The sequence below is a fragment of the Oncorhynchus masou genome, chromosome 24 (genome assembly GCF_036934945.1).
Source record: "Oncorhynchus masou masou isolate Uvic2021 chromosome 24, UVic_Omas_1.1, whole genome shotgun sequence".
Lineage (NCBI taxonomy): Eukaryota > Metazoa > Chordata > Actinopteri > Salmoniformes > Salmonidae > Oncorhynchus > Oncorhynchus masou.
In genome coordinates, this window is record NC_088235.1 from 23,803,321 (window position 1) to 23,822,939 (window position 19,619).

General features: G+C 41.1%; 1 protein-coding gene across 1 annotated transcript; it reads left to right on the plus strand.

Annotated features, from left to right (window-relative positions):
- The first annotated feature begins 536 nt into the window (after positions 1-536).
- On the plus strand, positions 537-11,254 carry LOC135511922 (peripheral myelin protein 22-like). The gene is made up of 5 exons (XM_064933442.1): positions 537-670; positions 1,601-1,692; positions 1,843-1,936; positions 7,462-7,602; positions 9,537-11,254. Exons 2-5 carry the CDS (start codon positions 1,615-1,617, stop codon positions 9,695-9,697), a joined length of 474 nt encoding a protein of 157 aa, XP_064789514.1. The 5' UTR covers positions 537-670; positions 1,601-1,614; the 3' UTR covers positions 9,698-11,254.
- Positions 11,255-19,619: the final 8,365 nt, after the last annotated feature.

The window sequence follows — 19,619 nt, forward strand, 5'->3', positions numbered from 1 at the left end:
TAACAACGTTATATCCACCCGACCTCTCTCAATTCAACATGAGATAAAGGATGAGGTGTATTAAAGCTGTAATAAAGTTCAAAGGCCAACAATAACTAATATTTGATGTTAAAAATATATATCTTTGTAGCTCATCAGTGTTCACATTTGGATTTTATTTAAGCCTATTCAATATATCACATATCAATATTGACTGGAGTTATCAATTTAATTATGTGTGTGAACTATATACATGTAAATAATAGTTCCATAACATTTAGGGGAAATTATTCTAAGGAATACCATCCAGAGATATATTAATACATTATCCTCGATATGTATGTGTTCATGGTATCCATGTATTCAAGCAAACAATGTGTCATGAAATAACTTCCAAGCACAGTGAGTGAGTAACTTCCAGACTGCTTTCCTGTTGTGTAATTATGTACTTGACTTCCAAACGATGTATCGGAAATCCTATCACAGAGGGGCACTCCCTGACGTAGCGACGCACCGATGGGCGTTGTTCTTCCATAATGAGATACTTTATAACTGCAGCGCTGCCCTTCACATCAATCTAGTCGGAAGAAATTGGAACAGTTGTTGGACTCGGTGAAACTTGCTTTGCGCGCTTTTCTTCGGAAAACCATTTTTTTTTGGTGGAATTATAGTCACTCTGCAGTAGCACTAAGTAAGTTGTCTTTGCTTCCAACTGTGGTGAACTTTTTCGGTAGATTAAATAATCACATGCGTATGGAATATATGGCACGAACGGAACTCCAAAACGAAGCGGCCTTTCCTCATTAAAATTTAAGTTACTGCGATCTTCTCGCAGGCAGGGGAAATACTTGGTTTATTTTCCTAGTAGCTATAATATCCATAAAAACATGTTTGACGGATGGATATGTTAATTTTACATATCGACTATCAGCGTGTCGACATACAGTAGCCTTTTCTGGTCTGTTATTTAATATTTTGCTAGATGGAGTCGAATTGTTTATTTATAATTCATGAGCACCTATTGAGAATTCACATGCAACATATACACACCAACTGGCATAAATCATTTAGGAAGTAGCCTACACAGTGCTGTTGATAATGTCCACTTATCTCTGGTTTAGTGGAACATGTTTTAGGTCCAACTGGACCTGCAGTGCTGTGTGAAAGCTGTCCTGTTCTAACCTAGATTGATTTGGTTATCATGCTACATGGAGGAAACAACAACCTGCCTATTAAAGTGTTTTTCTCATTAAGGAAAGCAGGGAAACTTACTAACGGTGTGATTAATGCCGTGCTACTCTAAAAATATTGTAGGTATACACTTGTTAATTTCTAGTGGACATGCATAAGCGACTATTCCATTTTAAACATTAACAAAATGTTCAGCTAAACTTTACTTCATGTATACAAGTTGAATATCAGTTGGACATAAACATGTTCTCCTTTTTTAAATTCCTCTCCAATAGACATTCCACTGTGCAGATCAAGTTTCAGAGAAGGCGCTGTTCTGTGTTGAATGCAGGGCATTACAAATCCTGCAGTGACACACCCATGTCCCAGTCCCACAGAACTGGAGAGAGACCTTCAGAAACTGACTGCGCCTCTTTCTTTTCTCATTTAGCTCCTTCTGACAAGATGCTGCTCCTACTACTGGGAATCGTCGTCCTGCACATTGCAGCCCTCGTCCTCCTATTTGTGTCAACAATTGTCAACGTAAGTAAAGCTCATTATCAATAATTTCTGAAAATGAATCAAAACAGTAAAAAAAAGCAGTCTTAAAGCGTTGACATCTCTGCTATGTGTAGGGGTTTTCTATCAGGCTGCAGTGTTCTCTCGATAATAGCAGCTCTGTTTATCCTCTAGGCCTGGACGACAGGGTCCACTAGCAGCTCAGACCTCTGGAATAACTGTTCTACAACCAATGGAGGATACCACTGTGACCCGGCCAACACTGGAGGTAAAATAGAGAGACTGAATGCACATCTGCTGCAGTGGCTAGGTTTTTTTCAGAAAGTCATCTCATTCTGCATGATGCTGCTGATGCCTCCTATTGTCCAATAGTGAACTTATTTTGAAGGATATACTGTAGATATCTATTTGTAGATCCTATAAATGGGGTATTCTGAATATTAGTGCATTTGACACCAAACTGGTTGTGATTTTCTTGTTGCACTGTTGGTTGACTGTAAGATCCTAGATAGTAAAACGTGGGAAGACTTCAAGTGTGATTAACAATAACTGGCTTAGGCCCTGAAATCCCACTCACACTAATGTTAACCATGCCCCTAATGGGAATCAGGTTCCAATGAGACCCTACTGCCATCTACGGGTGAGAATGTGAAACTCCATATAAATAGTCATGGTGTGATGTCCATATTCAGGCATGTATTGGTCTTTTTAAGGGTATTGTAAAGTGTTAGATCTGAGCAGCATTGTGTGTGTGTGTGTGCGTGTGTGACAGGGAGTCCTTGGACCACCCCATACAGAACAGTGTGCTGACAGCTCTGGTCACACCCATGTATCAGATCCTGTATACAGCGAGATCATTAACAAAACCAGAGACCAAGCAGCTGTGTTTTATGTCTGAGACAGATTCAGACCAGAGTCAATAGGGGTTGGAGGGAAACACTGCAACGACAAACAATATTAAATTAGAAGTTATGATATGGATTAGAATATTTTACAATTAGCAGAAACCTCAATCAATCATATTAATTTATAAAGCCCTTCTTACATCAGCTGTCAGTGCTGTACAGAAACCCAGTCTAAAACCCCACGCAAAAACGCAGAACTTATCAGTGTAGACCAATTTGGGTTTCCAATTTCTCCAAAATAATGTGGTGATCAATGGTATCACCAGCAGCACTAAGGTCTAGGAGCAAGAGGACAGATGCAGAGCCTCTGTCTGACGCCATTAAAACTTGGTTCTAGAGGCAATGTAATACTATAGAACTTGTGTTCAATAGTTTAATGTATTACCTTTTGAGATCCATTACTACACTAGTCTCAAGCCCAACAGGCTGTAGATAGCTGCCTGGTGACGTCTAAAATGAGCGGGTCAGACTCAGGCCCCAGTGTGTTTTGTTAGTGAGACAGGCAGCAGATTCTTTCTCTCTCATGTGTTCTGTAGGGGTCGAGGGAAAGGCGGTAGGGGTTGAGGGGAAGATGGTGGAGTCTACTCATGTGCACGGGGCCCGGCCCGACCTAGCCAATCAGTACAACTTGTATGACTGGGTTCGCTAAACATGAGGGTGGGATGGAGGCACCACCAATGGTCACGCACACTGGATGGCCTTTTTATTTTGAATCTTGCTATTAGGAGTTATGTAGTTATGCATAGTCTATATTCCATGTGGGGATTGGTATGTTTTCCCCATGATGTTTGTACTTGACCTGACTTTGCCCATGAAATGGGATTCCAGTCCTTAGTTTGTTTCACTAATTACAGTTAAGCAATGTCCACATTAACTTCTTACTGCATGTTAGTTATTACGTGTACTGGACATACACCAGCTGGTCTGATCTCGACTGTAGCCACAGTGTGGCACTTCAATCTGTCAGATGAAGCGAGACATTAACATGACATGTATAGCAGATATGGCCTTGTGCCTCAGGATAGTCAGGACTCAACAAACTAAGAACAATTCTTAATTTTCCTCTTGATTTTTCTGTGAGAAATGTCTATTTTGAATGAATTCTATAACATAGAGTACAGTGTAACATGTTGTATGGGTTATGTATTCTAACCATTGAGCGTAGAATGGAAATGACCGTAGACACAAGCACAACAGGGACTCTTATTATGGTAGATATTGTGGGCCCAAGGACCACACCTCACCCCAGGAAATGCCCCATAGCACAACGTCACAGCCTTCTGGTACAAGACAAGAAGAGCGGAAGGAAGAGAACATGTCTGTTTATCAACCGTATAGGATATATTTATAGAACCCTGATGTAAAACAAAGTGCCGAACAACGAAGTATCATGCAACATGTTATCATGTTTAGGCCCATAAATTGTGTCATATACATTAATGTATCGTTAGCCTTACTATGAGAGTTGATTTGGTTTTATGTAAAGCTTTCATGGATATAAATAGTTTGTTGTTTTGCTATACAGTGGATTGGTTTGATAGTATTGTTGGCTATTTCTTTATTTCTCTCTGAATCCATCAAACCCTGTTTCCCCAAACCTCTCATGACAAGATGTATTAGTTTCCTGGAAAGCTTCAGGTGCATCATGGGAGACGTATAAACAATCTACCAATTGTTGTCGACTGAACAAACAGTTCTAAATTAGTAAAGTGTCTGCTGTGGACTGGACTATGTCTGAGCCACAAGCATTCATTTGGAGGTTTCTTAACCAATTCGTGATGCTGAAGAATCCTGAGCAGGGTCTCAAAAACCACTGGATTTGAGATGAATTAAATACTGTTTAAAAAGAAGCATCCACAGTAAGTTTAGTACCTGAGACATGGAGGATGCATGGTGTATACTGGAACCTTATCTTCCTACTTGACTATGGTACAGTGTCCTTGGTATCTGTAATTTTTAAGGATCCCCATTATTTCCTGTCAAGGCAGCAACTACTGTTCCTGGGGTCCAAAATAATTAAGGCAGATATGTAATGATTTTTATAATACATTCTCAACAGATTTCACAACTCATTGTGTGCCCTCAGGCCCCTACTCTACTACCACATATCTACATCACAAAATCCATGTGAACATGTGTATGTGTCTGTGCCTACATTTGTGTTGCTTCACAGTCCCCGCTGTTCCATAAGGTGTCATTTTTATGTTTGAAATCTAATTTTGCTACTTCCATGTGTTACTTGATGTAGAATATATTTCTACGTAGTCCAATAATACATTTCTGTTTGGCTCTGTAGAGGTAAATACTTTGGTAGCGCTCCAGCAGAAAACAACATGTTGTGGCATGGGTAGTGACAGCAGCAGACACAGCTAAACGTGAAGTGAAAGGGAGAGAGATGTGAGAAATGGCTTTGGCGAGCTAGATGGAGAGATGCCTTAGGAAACCTGAGAGTGTATGCAGGCTACATGCATGACCCTCTGACAAGAAATAGAGCTGCGTGGAAGTCCAGGCATTCCAGACAGTGCTGTGCTTGGAGTGCTAAAACAAGACACAAAGAAAAATGGTGCTGCCTTCACTAATCCAGCATGATTTCAACATGCTTAGTCCAATACAGTGACAACTAAAATATACCAAAATCAATTTAGTCCAATCAATGTAAGGGAAGCCACTGGATTTGGCTTCACACCAATCGCATCACTTTATAAGCCAAACGTCATGGACAAAACTTGAATTGTTCTGTTGTCGTCTGGTGACCTAGCTAGCTAATAGGGATTTGGACCTTTTGGTTTTACATAATTCTCTGTACTGGCCAATGATTATAACAGCAATTCTGATCCAATCATTAATGTTTACATTGTGCCCCTGGATTGAGGGCATGGAAGTTCAACAGGTGTAGAAATCTAAGTTTTATTATTTTATTTATTAATTTTTACTAGCTAACTAGTTTTCCATGAAAGGGAGTTAGGCTAGCGAGCAAGCATTTTAGCCAGGTAGCCGAGGACAACAAACCGTGTGTGCTGTATGACAGTCCTCGACCGTTTAGGCAACATGAAAGAGGATGGCATTGCCGTTTCTCTACAAGTAGGGTGAGTCAACATTTTTGCACACATGAATCAGTTTCATGGACAGCCTCATCATAGTTGGCTTACATTGATTGGACTAAATTGATTTTGGTATCTTTTAGTTGTCACTATTGGACTAAGCATGTTGAAATCATGCTGGATTAGTGGAGGCAGCACCATTTTTCTTTGTGTCTTGCGGTAACTCTCCGTGGTTCTAAATCAATAGTTTAGTATTCCGAAATGTAGGATACATTAATGATGTAAAACCACAAGTCCAAATCCCTTTTGGATACACTTGACTTGCGTGACAATGCTATAGGTCATGTTTACATGCAATGTGCTTTGTGGACTATGCTTTGCCTCTATAAAGGCCTAACAGGTTATAGAGCAAACAACACAATTATCACAACACCGGTTGTAAAATGGCTTTTACCCACGCAACGCTACTGCTCAAAGTCCCTGGCTGTCATTTCAGGTTACTATAATGGGTTAACAGGGCGTTCTGTGCTGTAGTAACCTGGCCTTAGAACAGCAGTATAGTAACCAGACCATCAATATCTTCTACAGTGTCTTAAGGGCCTATTTGTATTATTGAGTAGCCTACAATGCTTTCAGGAACAGGACACCTAGGTACCATTATTGTGGTTGACATTCGTTGGAAATGTAATCAGCGTAATACAAAAAAATCCCCGTTAAAAACAGTCATTTTAAGCTTGATCTTTTTTTTTTTTGCATTGGATACTTGTCAATCCAGATGTTGCATCTTCGGTGAAAGGTGAGCTAGAGTTGTGGTTGTCAGACCATGAGACATCCTGAAAAAATGTCTTGTAACAAATCTGTAGCGGCTACAAATGAGACTCACGAACACGATGGTATTCTCCATTTTTCTCTACAACCCCCACAAGCATATTGGCTGTACCGACTTCAGACGAATCAGAATCTGCCAAGTTCTGTCTGTTTGGGCTACACACGTATATGACCCCTCTGTGCAAAGGTGAGAGACTCTGTTTTGCTCTAGGATACCCATATTCATCTGAATGTCCCCTGGTACCAGTTGAAAAAGTTATTGGAAGTGTGTATATATGGACACTGTATATAGTGCCAATAATAAGGGGTTAAATACGTGTAAAAAAAAAAAAAAATGAATGCAAATGTTTCCTCTTTCATCTGTTCCATTTTTAGTGAATGTTATTCAGTGGTTTGTATAGGCCTATAGGTCACTTTTTTTTAAACAAATCATAATGTATACTTCAAGGGGTCTTGCAAAATGATCCTTGGTATGACAATTGGTAAAACAATTCCATACAGCTTAGTAGAACCCCTCCCCTGACTTTTATGGGTTAAGTGTTCCCGGTAACTAAACAGGGCTTATTCCCTTTCATTTCACTGATCTCCATTCTCATTAAAGTCCTTTCTTTAGTGTTGCGAACTCTGCATGATTGGGTTTCTATGTTGCTGTAAATAGAAAGTGAAGTCTGATGTATAGTTGTGAGTCCAATGCATGTATCCATGTATAGCCAATTCATATAGTTGAAGTCGGAAGATTACATACACTTACTCAAACTATAGTTTGTTAACAAGAAATTTGTGGTATGGTTGAAAAACTAGTTTTAATGACTCCAACAGACTTATGTAAACTTCTGATTTCAACTGTATATACTGCATAGCCATGTATAGTCCATGTGTCCTGTGTGGTCCTCTGTAGCTCTGCGTTGCGTTATGCCTAAGAACAGCCCTTAGCCGTGATGTGTTGAACATGCACACCTCCCCCTCAGGCCTTATTGCTTGTATAATTGTCAGTCAATCTCCCCCTCTCTTCCCTGCAGTGTGGATCCAGGCGGTGCAGGCCCTGATGATCCTGTCCATAATCTTCAGCTTCATCTCTCTCTTCCTGTTCTTCTGTCAGCTCTTCACCCTTCAAAAGGGAGGCCGCTTCTTCCTCACTGGAGTCTTCCAGATCCTCGCCAGTAAGTTCCCATTATGTCATTCAGGAAAACTCAACTGAAACAGACCTATTCAGAAGTTTACACTGTATAAAGGGTCCTAAGGCTTCTTGTTATATTCAAGCAATACACCAGCAGTTCACTAAACATCCAGACTATGCACCCGCCGCACCGGAGTGGACTTTCACAGAAAGTGTTGCAACAAACAGCTTCTGCGTTGTCTGTCAGTGCACTGATATTGTCTGTCAGTTGAATAGGGTCTCTTGTATTCTGGCACCTCTTCTGGTCTATTGTGTTCACCATTGGTAGCACTTTCTAATCTCCCAGGTTGGCACTGTAGACCATGCCCTTCTTTGGACACTGTGTTAACAATCCTCCAAATGAGCTTCAATTCCATACAACACTCCTTCCGTTGCCTTCAACTGCTCTTAAATGCTAGTAAAACAAAATGCATGCTTTTCAACCAATTGCTGCCTGCACCCTTCTGACGAGCATCACTACTCTGGACGCTTCTGACTTAGAGTATGTGGACAACTACAAATACATAGGTGTTTGGCTAGACTGTAAACTCTCCTTCCAGACTCACATTAAGCATCTCCAATCCAAAATTTAATCTAGAATCGGCTTCCAATTTTGCAACAAAGCCTCCTTCACTCATGCTGCCAAACGTACCATCGTAAAACTGACTATCCTACGGATCCTTGACTTTGGCGACGTCATTTACAAAATGGCCTCCAACACCATACTCAGCAAACTGGATGTAGTCTATCGCAGTGACATCCGTTTTGTCACCAAATCCCCATATAGTACCCACCACTGCAACCTGTATGCTCCTCTCGTTGGCTGGTCCTCGCTACATATTCGTCTCCAAACCCACTAGCTCCAGGTCATTTATAAGTCTTCACTAGGTAAAGCTCTGCCTTACCTCAGCTCACTGGTCACCATAGCAACACCCACCCGTGGCACACTCTCCAGCAGGTATATTTCATTGGTCATCCCCAATGCCAACACTGCCTTACCTTCCAGTTCTCTGCTGCCAATGACTGGAACGAATTCCAAAAATCACTAAAGTTGGAGACTTATATCTCCCTCACTAACTTTAAGCATCAGCTGTCAGAGCAGCTTACCAATCGCTGCAGCTGTACACAGCCCATCTGTAAATAGCCCATCCAATGAACTACCTACCTCATCCCCGTTTTTGTTTTTCTGCTCTTTTTTTTTCACACCAGTATTTCTACTTGCACATTCTCATCTGTACGTATCACTCCAGTGGAAATTGTAAATTTCTTTGCCACAATTGGCCTATTTATTGCCTTACCTCCTTACTTCATTTGCACACACTGTATACACTTTTTTTATTGTTATTGACTGACTACGTTTGTTTATTCCATGTGTAACTCTGTTGTTTTTGTCACACTGCTTTGCTTTATCTTGGCCAGGTCGCAGTTGTAAATGAGAACTTGTTCTCAACTGGCCTACCTGGTTAAATGAAGGTGAAATAATAATAATTAAATGAAAGGCCAGTGGGCACAGACACTCACACAACTGGAAATTTCAAGACTGAAAACGTAGTGGGTGAACAACAATTAACTTAACAGCAACAGAGACTGTGTCATGCCAGTTTACAGTGGGCAGGGCTGGGTTCTCTTGTAACTTGGAAGCAGGCCAGGGCTTTAGATGAGGAAGTGAGGAATCTAACAGAGGCATGTTTGTAGTTCAATAGGAACCATGACAGTGTGACGAAACAATTGGCTGGGGGAATCCATTTGGGAAGTATGGACCCTAATCACCCCACCTCTCCTCTACTGCTGCCCAACATGGTTCATTCTAGGACAACTTCCATGAAGCATTGCAGATTGTGATGGCGTGACACACAAGAATTTTATCTTAAGAATTCGACCCCCTCCCCTTCATCTCCTGATCTCCTCCTTCTCTTCTCATATTTTCCTCTCCTCTAGGTCTGTTTGTGATGAGTGGAGCAGTGATCTATACGGTGATGAGTCCTGAGTGGGTGCCTGATTCAGAGGCCTTTGGCTGGGCCTACATCATGGCCTGGGTGGCCTTCCCTCTGGCCCTGATCAGCGGACTCATCTATGTCATCTTGAGAAAACGGGAATAAGACCCCTGTTCCCTAACCTCCACCCCACTCTCAGCATTAACAATCCCCCCCCCCCAGGAGAGTAGAGTCAGAAGCTTGAGGACTGGTTTCTGACTGGGTCCACAGCCGTCTTCACCCAGGTCTTCATCGTACTGGGAGGTAACACATGATGAAACAATACTGTCAGAATTTGAAGCTGTATATAGTATCTATGGTTTAAAGTCTATTTATAACACTTTACATATGTGTACATAGTATTGTTGTTGCTCCGTCAGATATTCAAACAAGCTTTGTTTTAGCTGATAAATATGTTTGTAATGATGAAATAATTAGATGCTGTGTTTTTGAACAGTTTTCACCAAAGTGCATGTATAAAATAGAGAGCTAGAAGGATTTTGTGTAACTGAGCTTGCTTTACAAAAACTAAGTGGTAACATCCAAATAATGGCTTAGATGTTTAACTTTTTTTTTTTTTTTTCAACAAATGGTGCTATGTATTTCCCATTCCTATTACTGATAGCCATTTTCATTTTACAGTCAAATGACTTGACTTATGAAGTAACTATAAACGTCAGGGTGAGAAGTAGACTTCAATAATGTGCCTAACTGCTTCGGTTTATAGAGACATGATTTAGATTTGTTTTAAATGAAAGCTTTAGAAAAACAGTCAACTGTGATTGTTCAGCTAAAAGGAGCGTTGGAGTTAGGGTGATGGAGCAGTCGTTTTTGGTTGGAATGTCAGTATTAGAATGTCTTGCCATTGTTCCATTTGATTTCCTCTGTTTTAGACAGAGTTCAAGGATGGAGAACAAGAGAGAAATGACTGCATTGACTTAGATCTGGGTTGTCTTCTCTCTCACTGTAAGGCCAAGCCATGTTCATCTGTTTGTATTTATAGTATATGTACGACCAGTAAACACGTTAGATACCAACCTGCCTCTTGGACAGAGTACTGTAACAACTAGTAGGGCATTGCAGCCAGATCAAAATTGATGTAAGTTTTTATATCTGATTACATTATATAGATAATTCAAAGAAGGGCAAGCAAGCTCTGAGGCAGCGTACTCTAACCTGATCAAGGCAGAATTGAGGACATGATTTATAGTATTAGCCTTGCCACGTGGGAGAAAATGGACAGAGGTCTGCAGTTGTGATACAAATGTTCCGATTCACTTTTGAAGTTTGACAAGCTGCAGTTTCTGCCACACTGAAGTACATGTTTTATCATGTTAATAACATGTCTATGACTATTTAGTATGTAGACTTAATGAAAGAAACCAAATTGAAAGCTCCTACCTATGGGGGATTTCTATGCATTTCACTATTTTATTTAGTGTATTCCTCATCACAGCATAACACTAACACCATTAGAGCTATAGTCAAGACCATTGATTAATGTTGAACTGCATGTAGCTATTTACAATCTTAATAGATATGTTTAAATGGTCCAGTGTCTGCCTTGAAGAGTATAATAAATACTGAAGAGAGGAAGTAAAAATGTACAGTGCATGAAAGAGTAATGTGAGATCTCTTCTTGTATTTGGTTGGTGTGTTATTAAAGAGAATGCAAATTCTGAACTCTCGCTCTGTGGCCATAATATAATAACACCTGCACTAGGAGCTCGGTTCTGTTCGAGGAAAAAATGTATGACGATGTAATGAGACTTAACATCATGCAGATTTCTCCCATCAAATAGCCTCAATCAAATAAAATAAAAATCGCGCTGTCACGTAAACAAGACAGGTCAAAGTAAAATGGCCAATATGGAATGGATAGTCACGCTTGTCCAGGAGTTTTCACCCCATTTATCATGAGCAGTGGTTTCAAGTTTGTTCATTTTTGACAAGCTGATCATAGTGAAAAATAAAATACTTCTGCATTTCCCACTGTTAACACGTTGCACACTACAGACCCTTGTTCGATTCCAAGCTGTATCCCAACCGGCTGTGATTGGGAGTCCCATAGGGCGGTGCACAATTGGCCCAGCGTCGTTAGGGTTTGGCCAGGGTAGTCTGTCATTGTAAATAAGAATTTGTTCTTAACTGACCTGCCTAGTAAAAAGATAATCCATTGTGGGCCGACGTGTTAGGTTACACCCCAGTAAGCACGAGCCAACATCTTTTTGTCCCTGTCCGGGCTTTGTTTAGTTTTTTTGGTGTTTTACAAATGGTAGGCTTACCACAGACGGGCATTCTTAAAATTCAATTTCAGACAACACTGTATGGTACACCTCAGTAAGCATGTGACTGATTGACATGACTGATCTTAAACAATTTAGGATGTTTCTTTGCCTTGGAGCCTTGTTGTTTTTGTTTGGTTGCTAAAAAGATTTTGACATTTTGCATTGATATAATAGTCATAGTAAACTGCTGCTTTTTAAACCTAATATTTGGTTTTGTTTATCTAGCCCTCTCAACTAGGGTTGTAAAATGTGTAGAAATCCCAGTTGAAGGATTTAGTCATTATTCCCTCCTAACGCCAGAAGTCTTCCCACTTTTTCCAGAAATCTAGGTTGGAATTTTGGAAAAGTTACCAGGATTTTGCAACTATCACCACCGGTGACTTGCTCATTACGGAACTGGTCAGATGTGGACGCCATGCTGTTTTGCTAGCACAGACTGGAATTTGTTCTAAGATTCATCCAATGGAATTGAGGAGTATACCACCTCAGTCACCGGCTTCATCAATAAGTGCATTGACGACGTCGTTCCCATCGTGACTGTACATACATATCCCACAGCTACTTTCAGGCCTCTCCAGAGATGTTCATGTCAGGGTCCTGGCTGGGCCACTCAAGGACATTCAGACTTGTCTTGACTGTGTGATTAGGGTTGTCCTGTCGAAAGGTGAACCTTCACCCCAGTCTGAGGTCCGGGGAAATCTGGAGGAGGATTTCATCAAGGATCTCTCATTTGTTCCGTTCATCTTTAACTCGATCCTGACTAGTCTCAGTCTCTGCCGCTAAAAAACATCCCCACAGCATGATGTTGCCACCATGCTTCAAGTTTCTTCCATTTTAAGGAGGATGGGCGCCACTGTTCTTGGACCTTCAATGCTGCAGAAATGTAAATACCCTTCCCCAGATCTCGATTCATTGCAATCCTGTCTGAGTTCTGCGGACAATTTCTTCGAACTCATGGCTTGGTTTTTGCTCTGACATGGACTGTCATCTGTGTGACTTTATATAGACAGGTGTGTGCCTCTCTCCAAATCATGTCCAATCAATGGCATTTATCACAGGTGGACTCCAATCAATGTGTTGAAACATCTCAAGGATGATCAATTTTGAGTCTCATAGCAAAGGGTCTGAATACTTATGTAAATACAGTATTTCTGTTTTATTTTAAATACATTTGCAAAACGTTCTAAATACCTGTTTTTGCTTTCTCATTTTGGGGTATTGTGTGTAGATTGAGGATACAGTGTTACTTAATCCATTTTAGAATAAGGCTGTAACAACAAAAGGTCAAGGGGTCTGAATACTTTCCGAATGCACTGTATTTAGGTAAGGGAAGACCCATGAAATGGACAAATGAATGGCATCTTATTGCCATTGGGCGAAATACAATCGTAAATACCACTCAAATGGACGGCAATTCATTCAAAGCTTATGGCAACTGGAAAATGGCAAATGCCAAGTGTCATACAGCAAAAATCCCAACGATGGAGAGCGTGCTCCACCGTGAACTTTCATTTTGCTACTAGACATGGACGCAAAGGTAAAAATGTGAACTTTTAAAGTGCTTTCTGGACCGTTTCTTTGTGTGAATTATACATATATTATACAACTGTATGAACACACATTTTTGTCTTGTTTTATTGACTTGTCCATAAGGCCTATATTTTGTCCATTTGCAATATGACCATACGTCAAAAGCCAGTGAACCATGGCCAAATGGCATAAGTGTCCAAATGCCATTATATAAGTATTGAAAGTGCCAAATCAGGATGTTATGTCCATTTGCCGTATATGATCATAGGAAGTCGGTTTCTGAACCCAAAATCAGTGAACCATGTCCAAATGGCAGTTATACTGACCAAATGATATGTATCACTCTTAAGCTCTGAATCAACCTAAGTCTATTTGTTTGATGCGTTTGTTTGAAGTGGGACTTTTTTTTTAAATATATATTTTTATAAACATTCAAAATGACCAGGGGCACCCTATATTGGTTGCATGGGTGGGGGGTGCTCCCTACCCAGCCGTGGACCCTTTGCACCCCCCTAAAGGCATTCAAAAAAAAAATTGCTCCTGGTTAACTGTTCCAATCACCAGATGCACGGCTGTCCATTTGTAATGTATTTTACAATGGGCATTTACCATGCTCTAATATACTGCAGAAATGCCCAATTGACTGGCCCGTTGAACTCGGGATGGCCGGGCAGGTTCCTCTCCATCGCTCATTGGTGTTGATTTCAGCATGTCAGGTTGAATGATGGTTCATCACTGTTTAAACTTAATGTAAATGGACAAAAGTCAGCCGTCAAGTCAATGAGTCAATAAGATATCATTTGACATCTGTTGGGAGAAATGACTGATTTCCAGTTCATGAGGGTTGTCTACTTACACATATGAAGTTTTGGAAAGATGTGACCTTTTTAACCCTTCGAAACAGCCCCTATGACCCCAATTTGAGGCAATTCCGGTAAGCACAGGAAGCTTAAAGTTAATACATGTTGTGGTAGGCTTTCACAGAATCATGAGTTGTAAGTCTTTACATTAACTTCTTCGATATAGGGGGCGCTCTTAAAATATCTTGTTTAAAACGAACGTTTTATTATCCAAAAATGTAAACACGAAAAGATGCTCGACTATGCATATAATTGACAGCTTTGGAAAGAAAACACTGACGTTTCCAAAACTGCAAAGATATTGTCTGTGAGTGCCTCAGAACTAATGCTACAGGCGAAACCAAGATTGAATTTCATACAGGAAATGCCCCAGATTTTGAATGCGCTGTGTTCCAATGTCTCCTTATGTGGCTGTGAATGCGCCAGGAATGAGCCTACACTTTCTGTCGTGTAGGCTCAAATAATCTTTTTGGAAAAACTGGACATTTGCAATCTGAGAGTCCCATATCCGGGAGCGTAATCAGCCTCAAGCTCATTAGCATAACGCAAAGTTAACTTTTTGAAAATCACAAATGAAATGAAATAAATATATTGGCTCACATGCTTAGCCTTTTGTTAACAACACTATCACAGATTTTCAAAATATTATTTTCAACCATAGCTACACAAGCATTTGTGTAAGAGTATTGATAGCTAGCATAGCATTAAGCCTAGCAGGCAACATTTTCACAAAAACAAGAAAAGCATTCAAATAAAATAATTTACCTTTGAAGAACTTCGGATGTTTTCAATGAGGAGACTTTCAGTTAGATAGCAAATGTTCAGTTTTTCCCAAAAGATTATTTGTGTAGGAGAAATCGCTCCGTTTTGTTCATCACGTTTGGCTAAGAGAAAAACCCGAAAATTCAGTCATTACAATGCCAAACTTTTTTCCAAATTAACTCCATAATATCGGCAAACGTTGTTTAGAATCAATCCTCAAGGTCTTTTTCACATCTTTTCGATGATAAATCATTCATGGCAGTTGCCTTTCTCTTCTGAACCAAATGGAAATGTGCATGCAGCTGGAGATTACGCAATAATTTTGACGGAGGACACCTGGTAAATGTAGTCTCTTATGGTCAATCTTCCAATGATATGCCTACAAATACGCCACAATGCTGCAGACACCTTGGGGAAACGACAGTGTAGGTTCATTCCTTGCGCATTCACAGCCATATAAGGAGACATTGGAACACAGCGCATTCAAAATCTGGGGCATTTCCTGTATGAAATTCAATCTTGGTTTCGCCTGTAGCATTAGTTCTGGGGCACTCAGACTCTTTGCAGTTTTGGAAACGTCAGTGTCGAGCATCTTTTCGTGACAAAATATCTTGTTTAAAACAAATAAAAAGAGCGCCCCCTATATCAAAGAAGTTAAACCATAATGAAAACTCAACATGTAGCTTCGTTCTAGCTGCGTTCCAGGTCCAATATTATGTTTAGGCCTACCCCAAAGACTTTTATAAATGTTGTCATTTTCGAGATGGTCGTGCTCCGAAACCCGCCTTAATGGATTAGTCTGAACACCCCGCAACTGGATCTATATATTTTGAAGAAAAAAAAATACAATTCTTTAACCATCACCAATTGTACAATTTCTCGTAAATTACAATAAATTTTTTTTTTTTTTTTTTTCTCGCACCATAGGTTCATGTACTTTAATTAACCTCTTACATCTATGGGGGCGCTATTTCATTTTTGGATGAAAAACGTTCCCGTTTTAAACAAGATATTTTGTCAGAAAAAGATGCTCGACTATGCATATAATTGCTACCGTTCGAAAGAAAACACTCTGACGTGTCCAGAAATACAAAGATATTCTCTGTGCGTCCCCTAGAACGTGAGCTTCAGGCAAAACCAAGATGAGATGGCATCCAGGAAATGACAAGGATTTGAGGCTCTGTTTTCCATGGTCTCCTTATATGGCTGTGAATGCAAGAGGAGTGAGTCAACCCTTTCTGTCGTTTCCCCAAGGTGTCTGCAGCATTGTGACGTATTTGTGGGCAGATCATTGGAAGATTGACCATAAGAGACCACATTTACCACGTGTCCGCCCGGTGTCCTGCGCCGAAATTGGTGCGCAAAAGTCACCTGCCAGTATTTTTCCATGCGATACAGAGAGGAAAGCAAGCTTCCACGAACTGCATGTCAATGAAGAGATATGTGAAAAAACACCTTGAGGACTGATTTCCAAACAACGTTTGCCATGTTTCGGTCGATATTATGTAGTTAATCCGGAAAAAGTTTTACGTTGTAGGTGACTGAATTTTCGGTTCGTTTCGGTAGCCAGACGCAATGTAGAAAACGGAACGATTTCTCCTACACACAGACGCTTTCAGGAAACACTGCGCATTTGGTATGTAACTGAGAGTCTCCTCATTGAAAACATCAGAAGCTCTTCAAAGGTAAATGATTTTATTTATTTGGTTATCTGGTTTTTGTGAAAACGTTGCGTGCTACATGCTACTCAAAATGCTATGCTAGCTTTGCATACTCTTACACAAATTAGTCAATTTCTATGGTTCAAAAGCATATTTTGAAAATCTGAGATGACAGTGTTGTTAAGAAAAGGCTAAGCTTGAGAGCAGACGCATTATTTTCATTTTATTTGAGATTTTCAGAAATCGTTAACGTTGCGTTATGCTAATGAGCCTGAGGCTTTAGTCACAAACCCGGATCCGGGATGGGGAGTTTCAAGAAGTTAACGTGAAGCGGTCAAATTAGCGCTCTGACTGTTTTTGACCTTTTAATCCCAGAAAATGGGCCATAACTCAAAGCGTTGAGTCCTTGATGCCATCTTGTTGCTAGGCTCAAACCTGTGCTCACCAAGTTTCGTCTTCAAAGTATTTTCCCTTTAGGAGAAATGGCCATGTAACATTGGTGATGTTTTGTCCATTTGCACTTAGTAGCCAGTTGACATCTGGTGGAATTTTCCGGAATAGGTGAAAAATGACCAATTTAAAACTTTTATAAAACGGAAACTAAATGTACGAGAGACTTCATTTGATGACGTCCCGGAAGATCTGGCCCTGGGGTACGGCCTGAGGCCGTCGACTTTCGTGGACATCTTGTAAGTGACCGTACATTTGTAAATTGAGATTTTCATCAATCACACAGCAAATGCCATTTGTGTCCCTTAGTGTAGTGCAGCAGCCTCTAAGTTGCAGGTTTGAGTAATTGGGTGGGATAGAAGCTATTTTTCAGTATCTCGGTCCCAACTTTGATGCACCTGTACTGACCTCACCTTCTGGATGATAGTGGGGTGAACAGGCCGTGATTCAGGTGTTCTTGATCTTTTTGGCCTTCCTGTGACATTGGGTGCTGTAGGTATCTTGGAGGGCAGGCAGTGTCCCCCTGGTGATGCATTGAGCAGACTGCACCACCCTCTGGAGAGCCCTGCGGTTGCGGCCTGGGCAGTTGCCGTTCCAGGCGGTTATACAGCCCTACAGGATGCTCTCAATTGTGCATCTGTAAAAGTTTGTGGGTCTTGGGGGCCAAGCTGAATTTTCAGTCTCCTGAGGTTGAAGAGGTGCTGTTGCGCCTTCACCACACTGTCTGTGTGGGTGGAACATTTCAGATTGTCAGTGACGTGTACGCTGAGGAACTTGAAGCATGCTCCCTCTGCTGTTTCCTGAATTGGATGAACAGCTCCTTCGTTTTGTTGAGGGAGAGGATTTTTTTTTCCTGGCACCAATTCACTATGGCCCTCCACCTTCTCACTGTAGGCTGTCTCATCATTGTTGGTATTCAGGCCTACTACTGTTGTGTTGTCTGCAAACTTGGTGATTGAGACGGAGGCTTGCATGGCCACGCAATCATGGGTGAACAGGGAGTACAGGGGGCTGAGCATGCACCCTTGTGTGGCCCCTGTGTTCAGGATCAGCAAAGTGGTGTTTCCTACCTTCACCACCTGGGGGCAGGATGTCCAGGACCCAGTTTTACAGGGTGGGGTTCAGACCCAGGGCCCCGATAATAAGAGTTTGGAGCGTGCTGAAGGCTAAGCTATAGTCAATGAACAGCATTCTTACATAGGCATTCCTCTTGTCCAGGTGGGAAAGGGCAGTGTGATGGAGATTTTTATCATCTGTGGATCTATGGGGCAGTAAGCAAATTGAAGTGGGTCTAGGGTGTCCAGTAAGCTAGAGGTGATATGATCCTTTACTAGCTTATCCAAGCACTTCATGATGACAGAAGTGAGTGCCACAGGGTGATAGTAATTTAGTTCAGTTACCTTTTTGCTTCTTGAAGCAAGTGGGGACAGCAGACTGGGGTAGGGAGAGATCGAATATGTCTGTGAACACTCCAGCCAGCTGGTCTGCGCGTGCTCTTAGGAGGTGGCTAGGGATGCCGTCTGGGCCGGCAGCCTTGCAAGGGTTAATGTGCTTAAATATCTTACTCACGTTGGCCATGGAGAACGAGAGCCCACAGTCCTTGGGAGCGGGCTGTGTCTGTGGTACTGTGTTATCCTCAAAGCAGGCGAAGAAGGTGTTTTAGCTTGTCCGGGAGCAAGACGTCGGTGTCGACAACGTAGCTGGTTTTCCCTTTGTAATCCATGATTGTCTGTAGACCCTATCACATACATTGTGTCTGAGCCGTTGAATTGCGACTCCACTTTGTCTCTGTACTGACTGTTTTCCTGTGTCATTGCCTTATGGAGGGAATAACTACACTGTATTTAACAATATTCCCAGTCATCTTGCCATTGTTAAATGCGGTGGATCTTGCTTTCAATTTTGTGCGAATGCTGCCATTATCCACGGTTTCTGGTTTGTTTAGGTTTTAATAGTCACGGTGGGAACAGCATCCCCTATACACTTCCTGATAAACTCACTCACCATGTCCCTGTATTCGTCTGTTGTTCTCAAAGGCTACCTGGAACACATCCAACTGTTTTTCCAGCACGACTACTATGTAATGTGTTGAACTTCGGTAGTGTTTTCCTCAAATGTACTTAGTCTTTTGTCCTGAGACAGAACATTAGTGAGTAATATACTCGGAAGTGGTGGATGATGTACACATCTCCGGAGTTGGACTATAAATCCCAGAGGCATTTTGGCGCAGCCTCTGGGATTAGTTCAATTGCCCTGGGGGGTACAAACAAAGGATCCCATTTGGAAAGTCATATTTCTGGTTGGAATGCTGTTGAGTTACCACCACTCTAATATCCAAAAGTTCTTTACAGCTGTATGAAATAAAACAAAAAACATTCTGGGTTAATAATGTAAGAAATAAAACACAAAATACTGCAAGTTGCTTAGGCGCTCGAAGCAGAGCTGTGATGTCTGTCAGCCCCATCTTTTCTACACCTGTTGTATTTGGCGCATATGA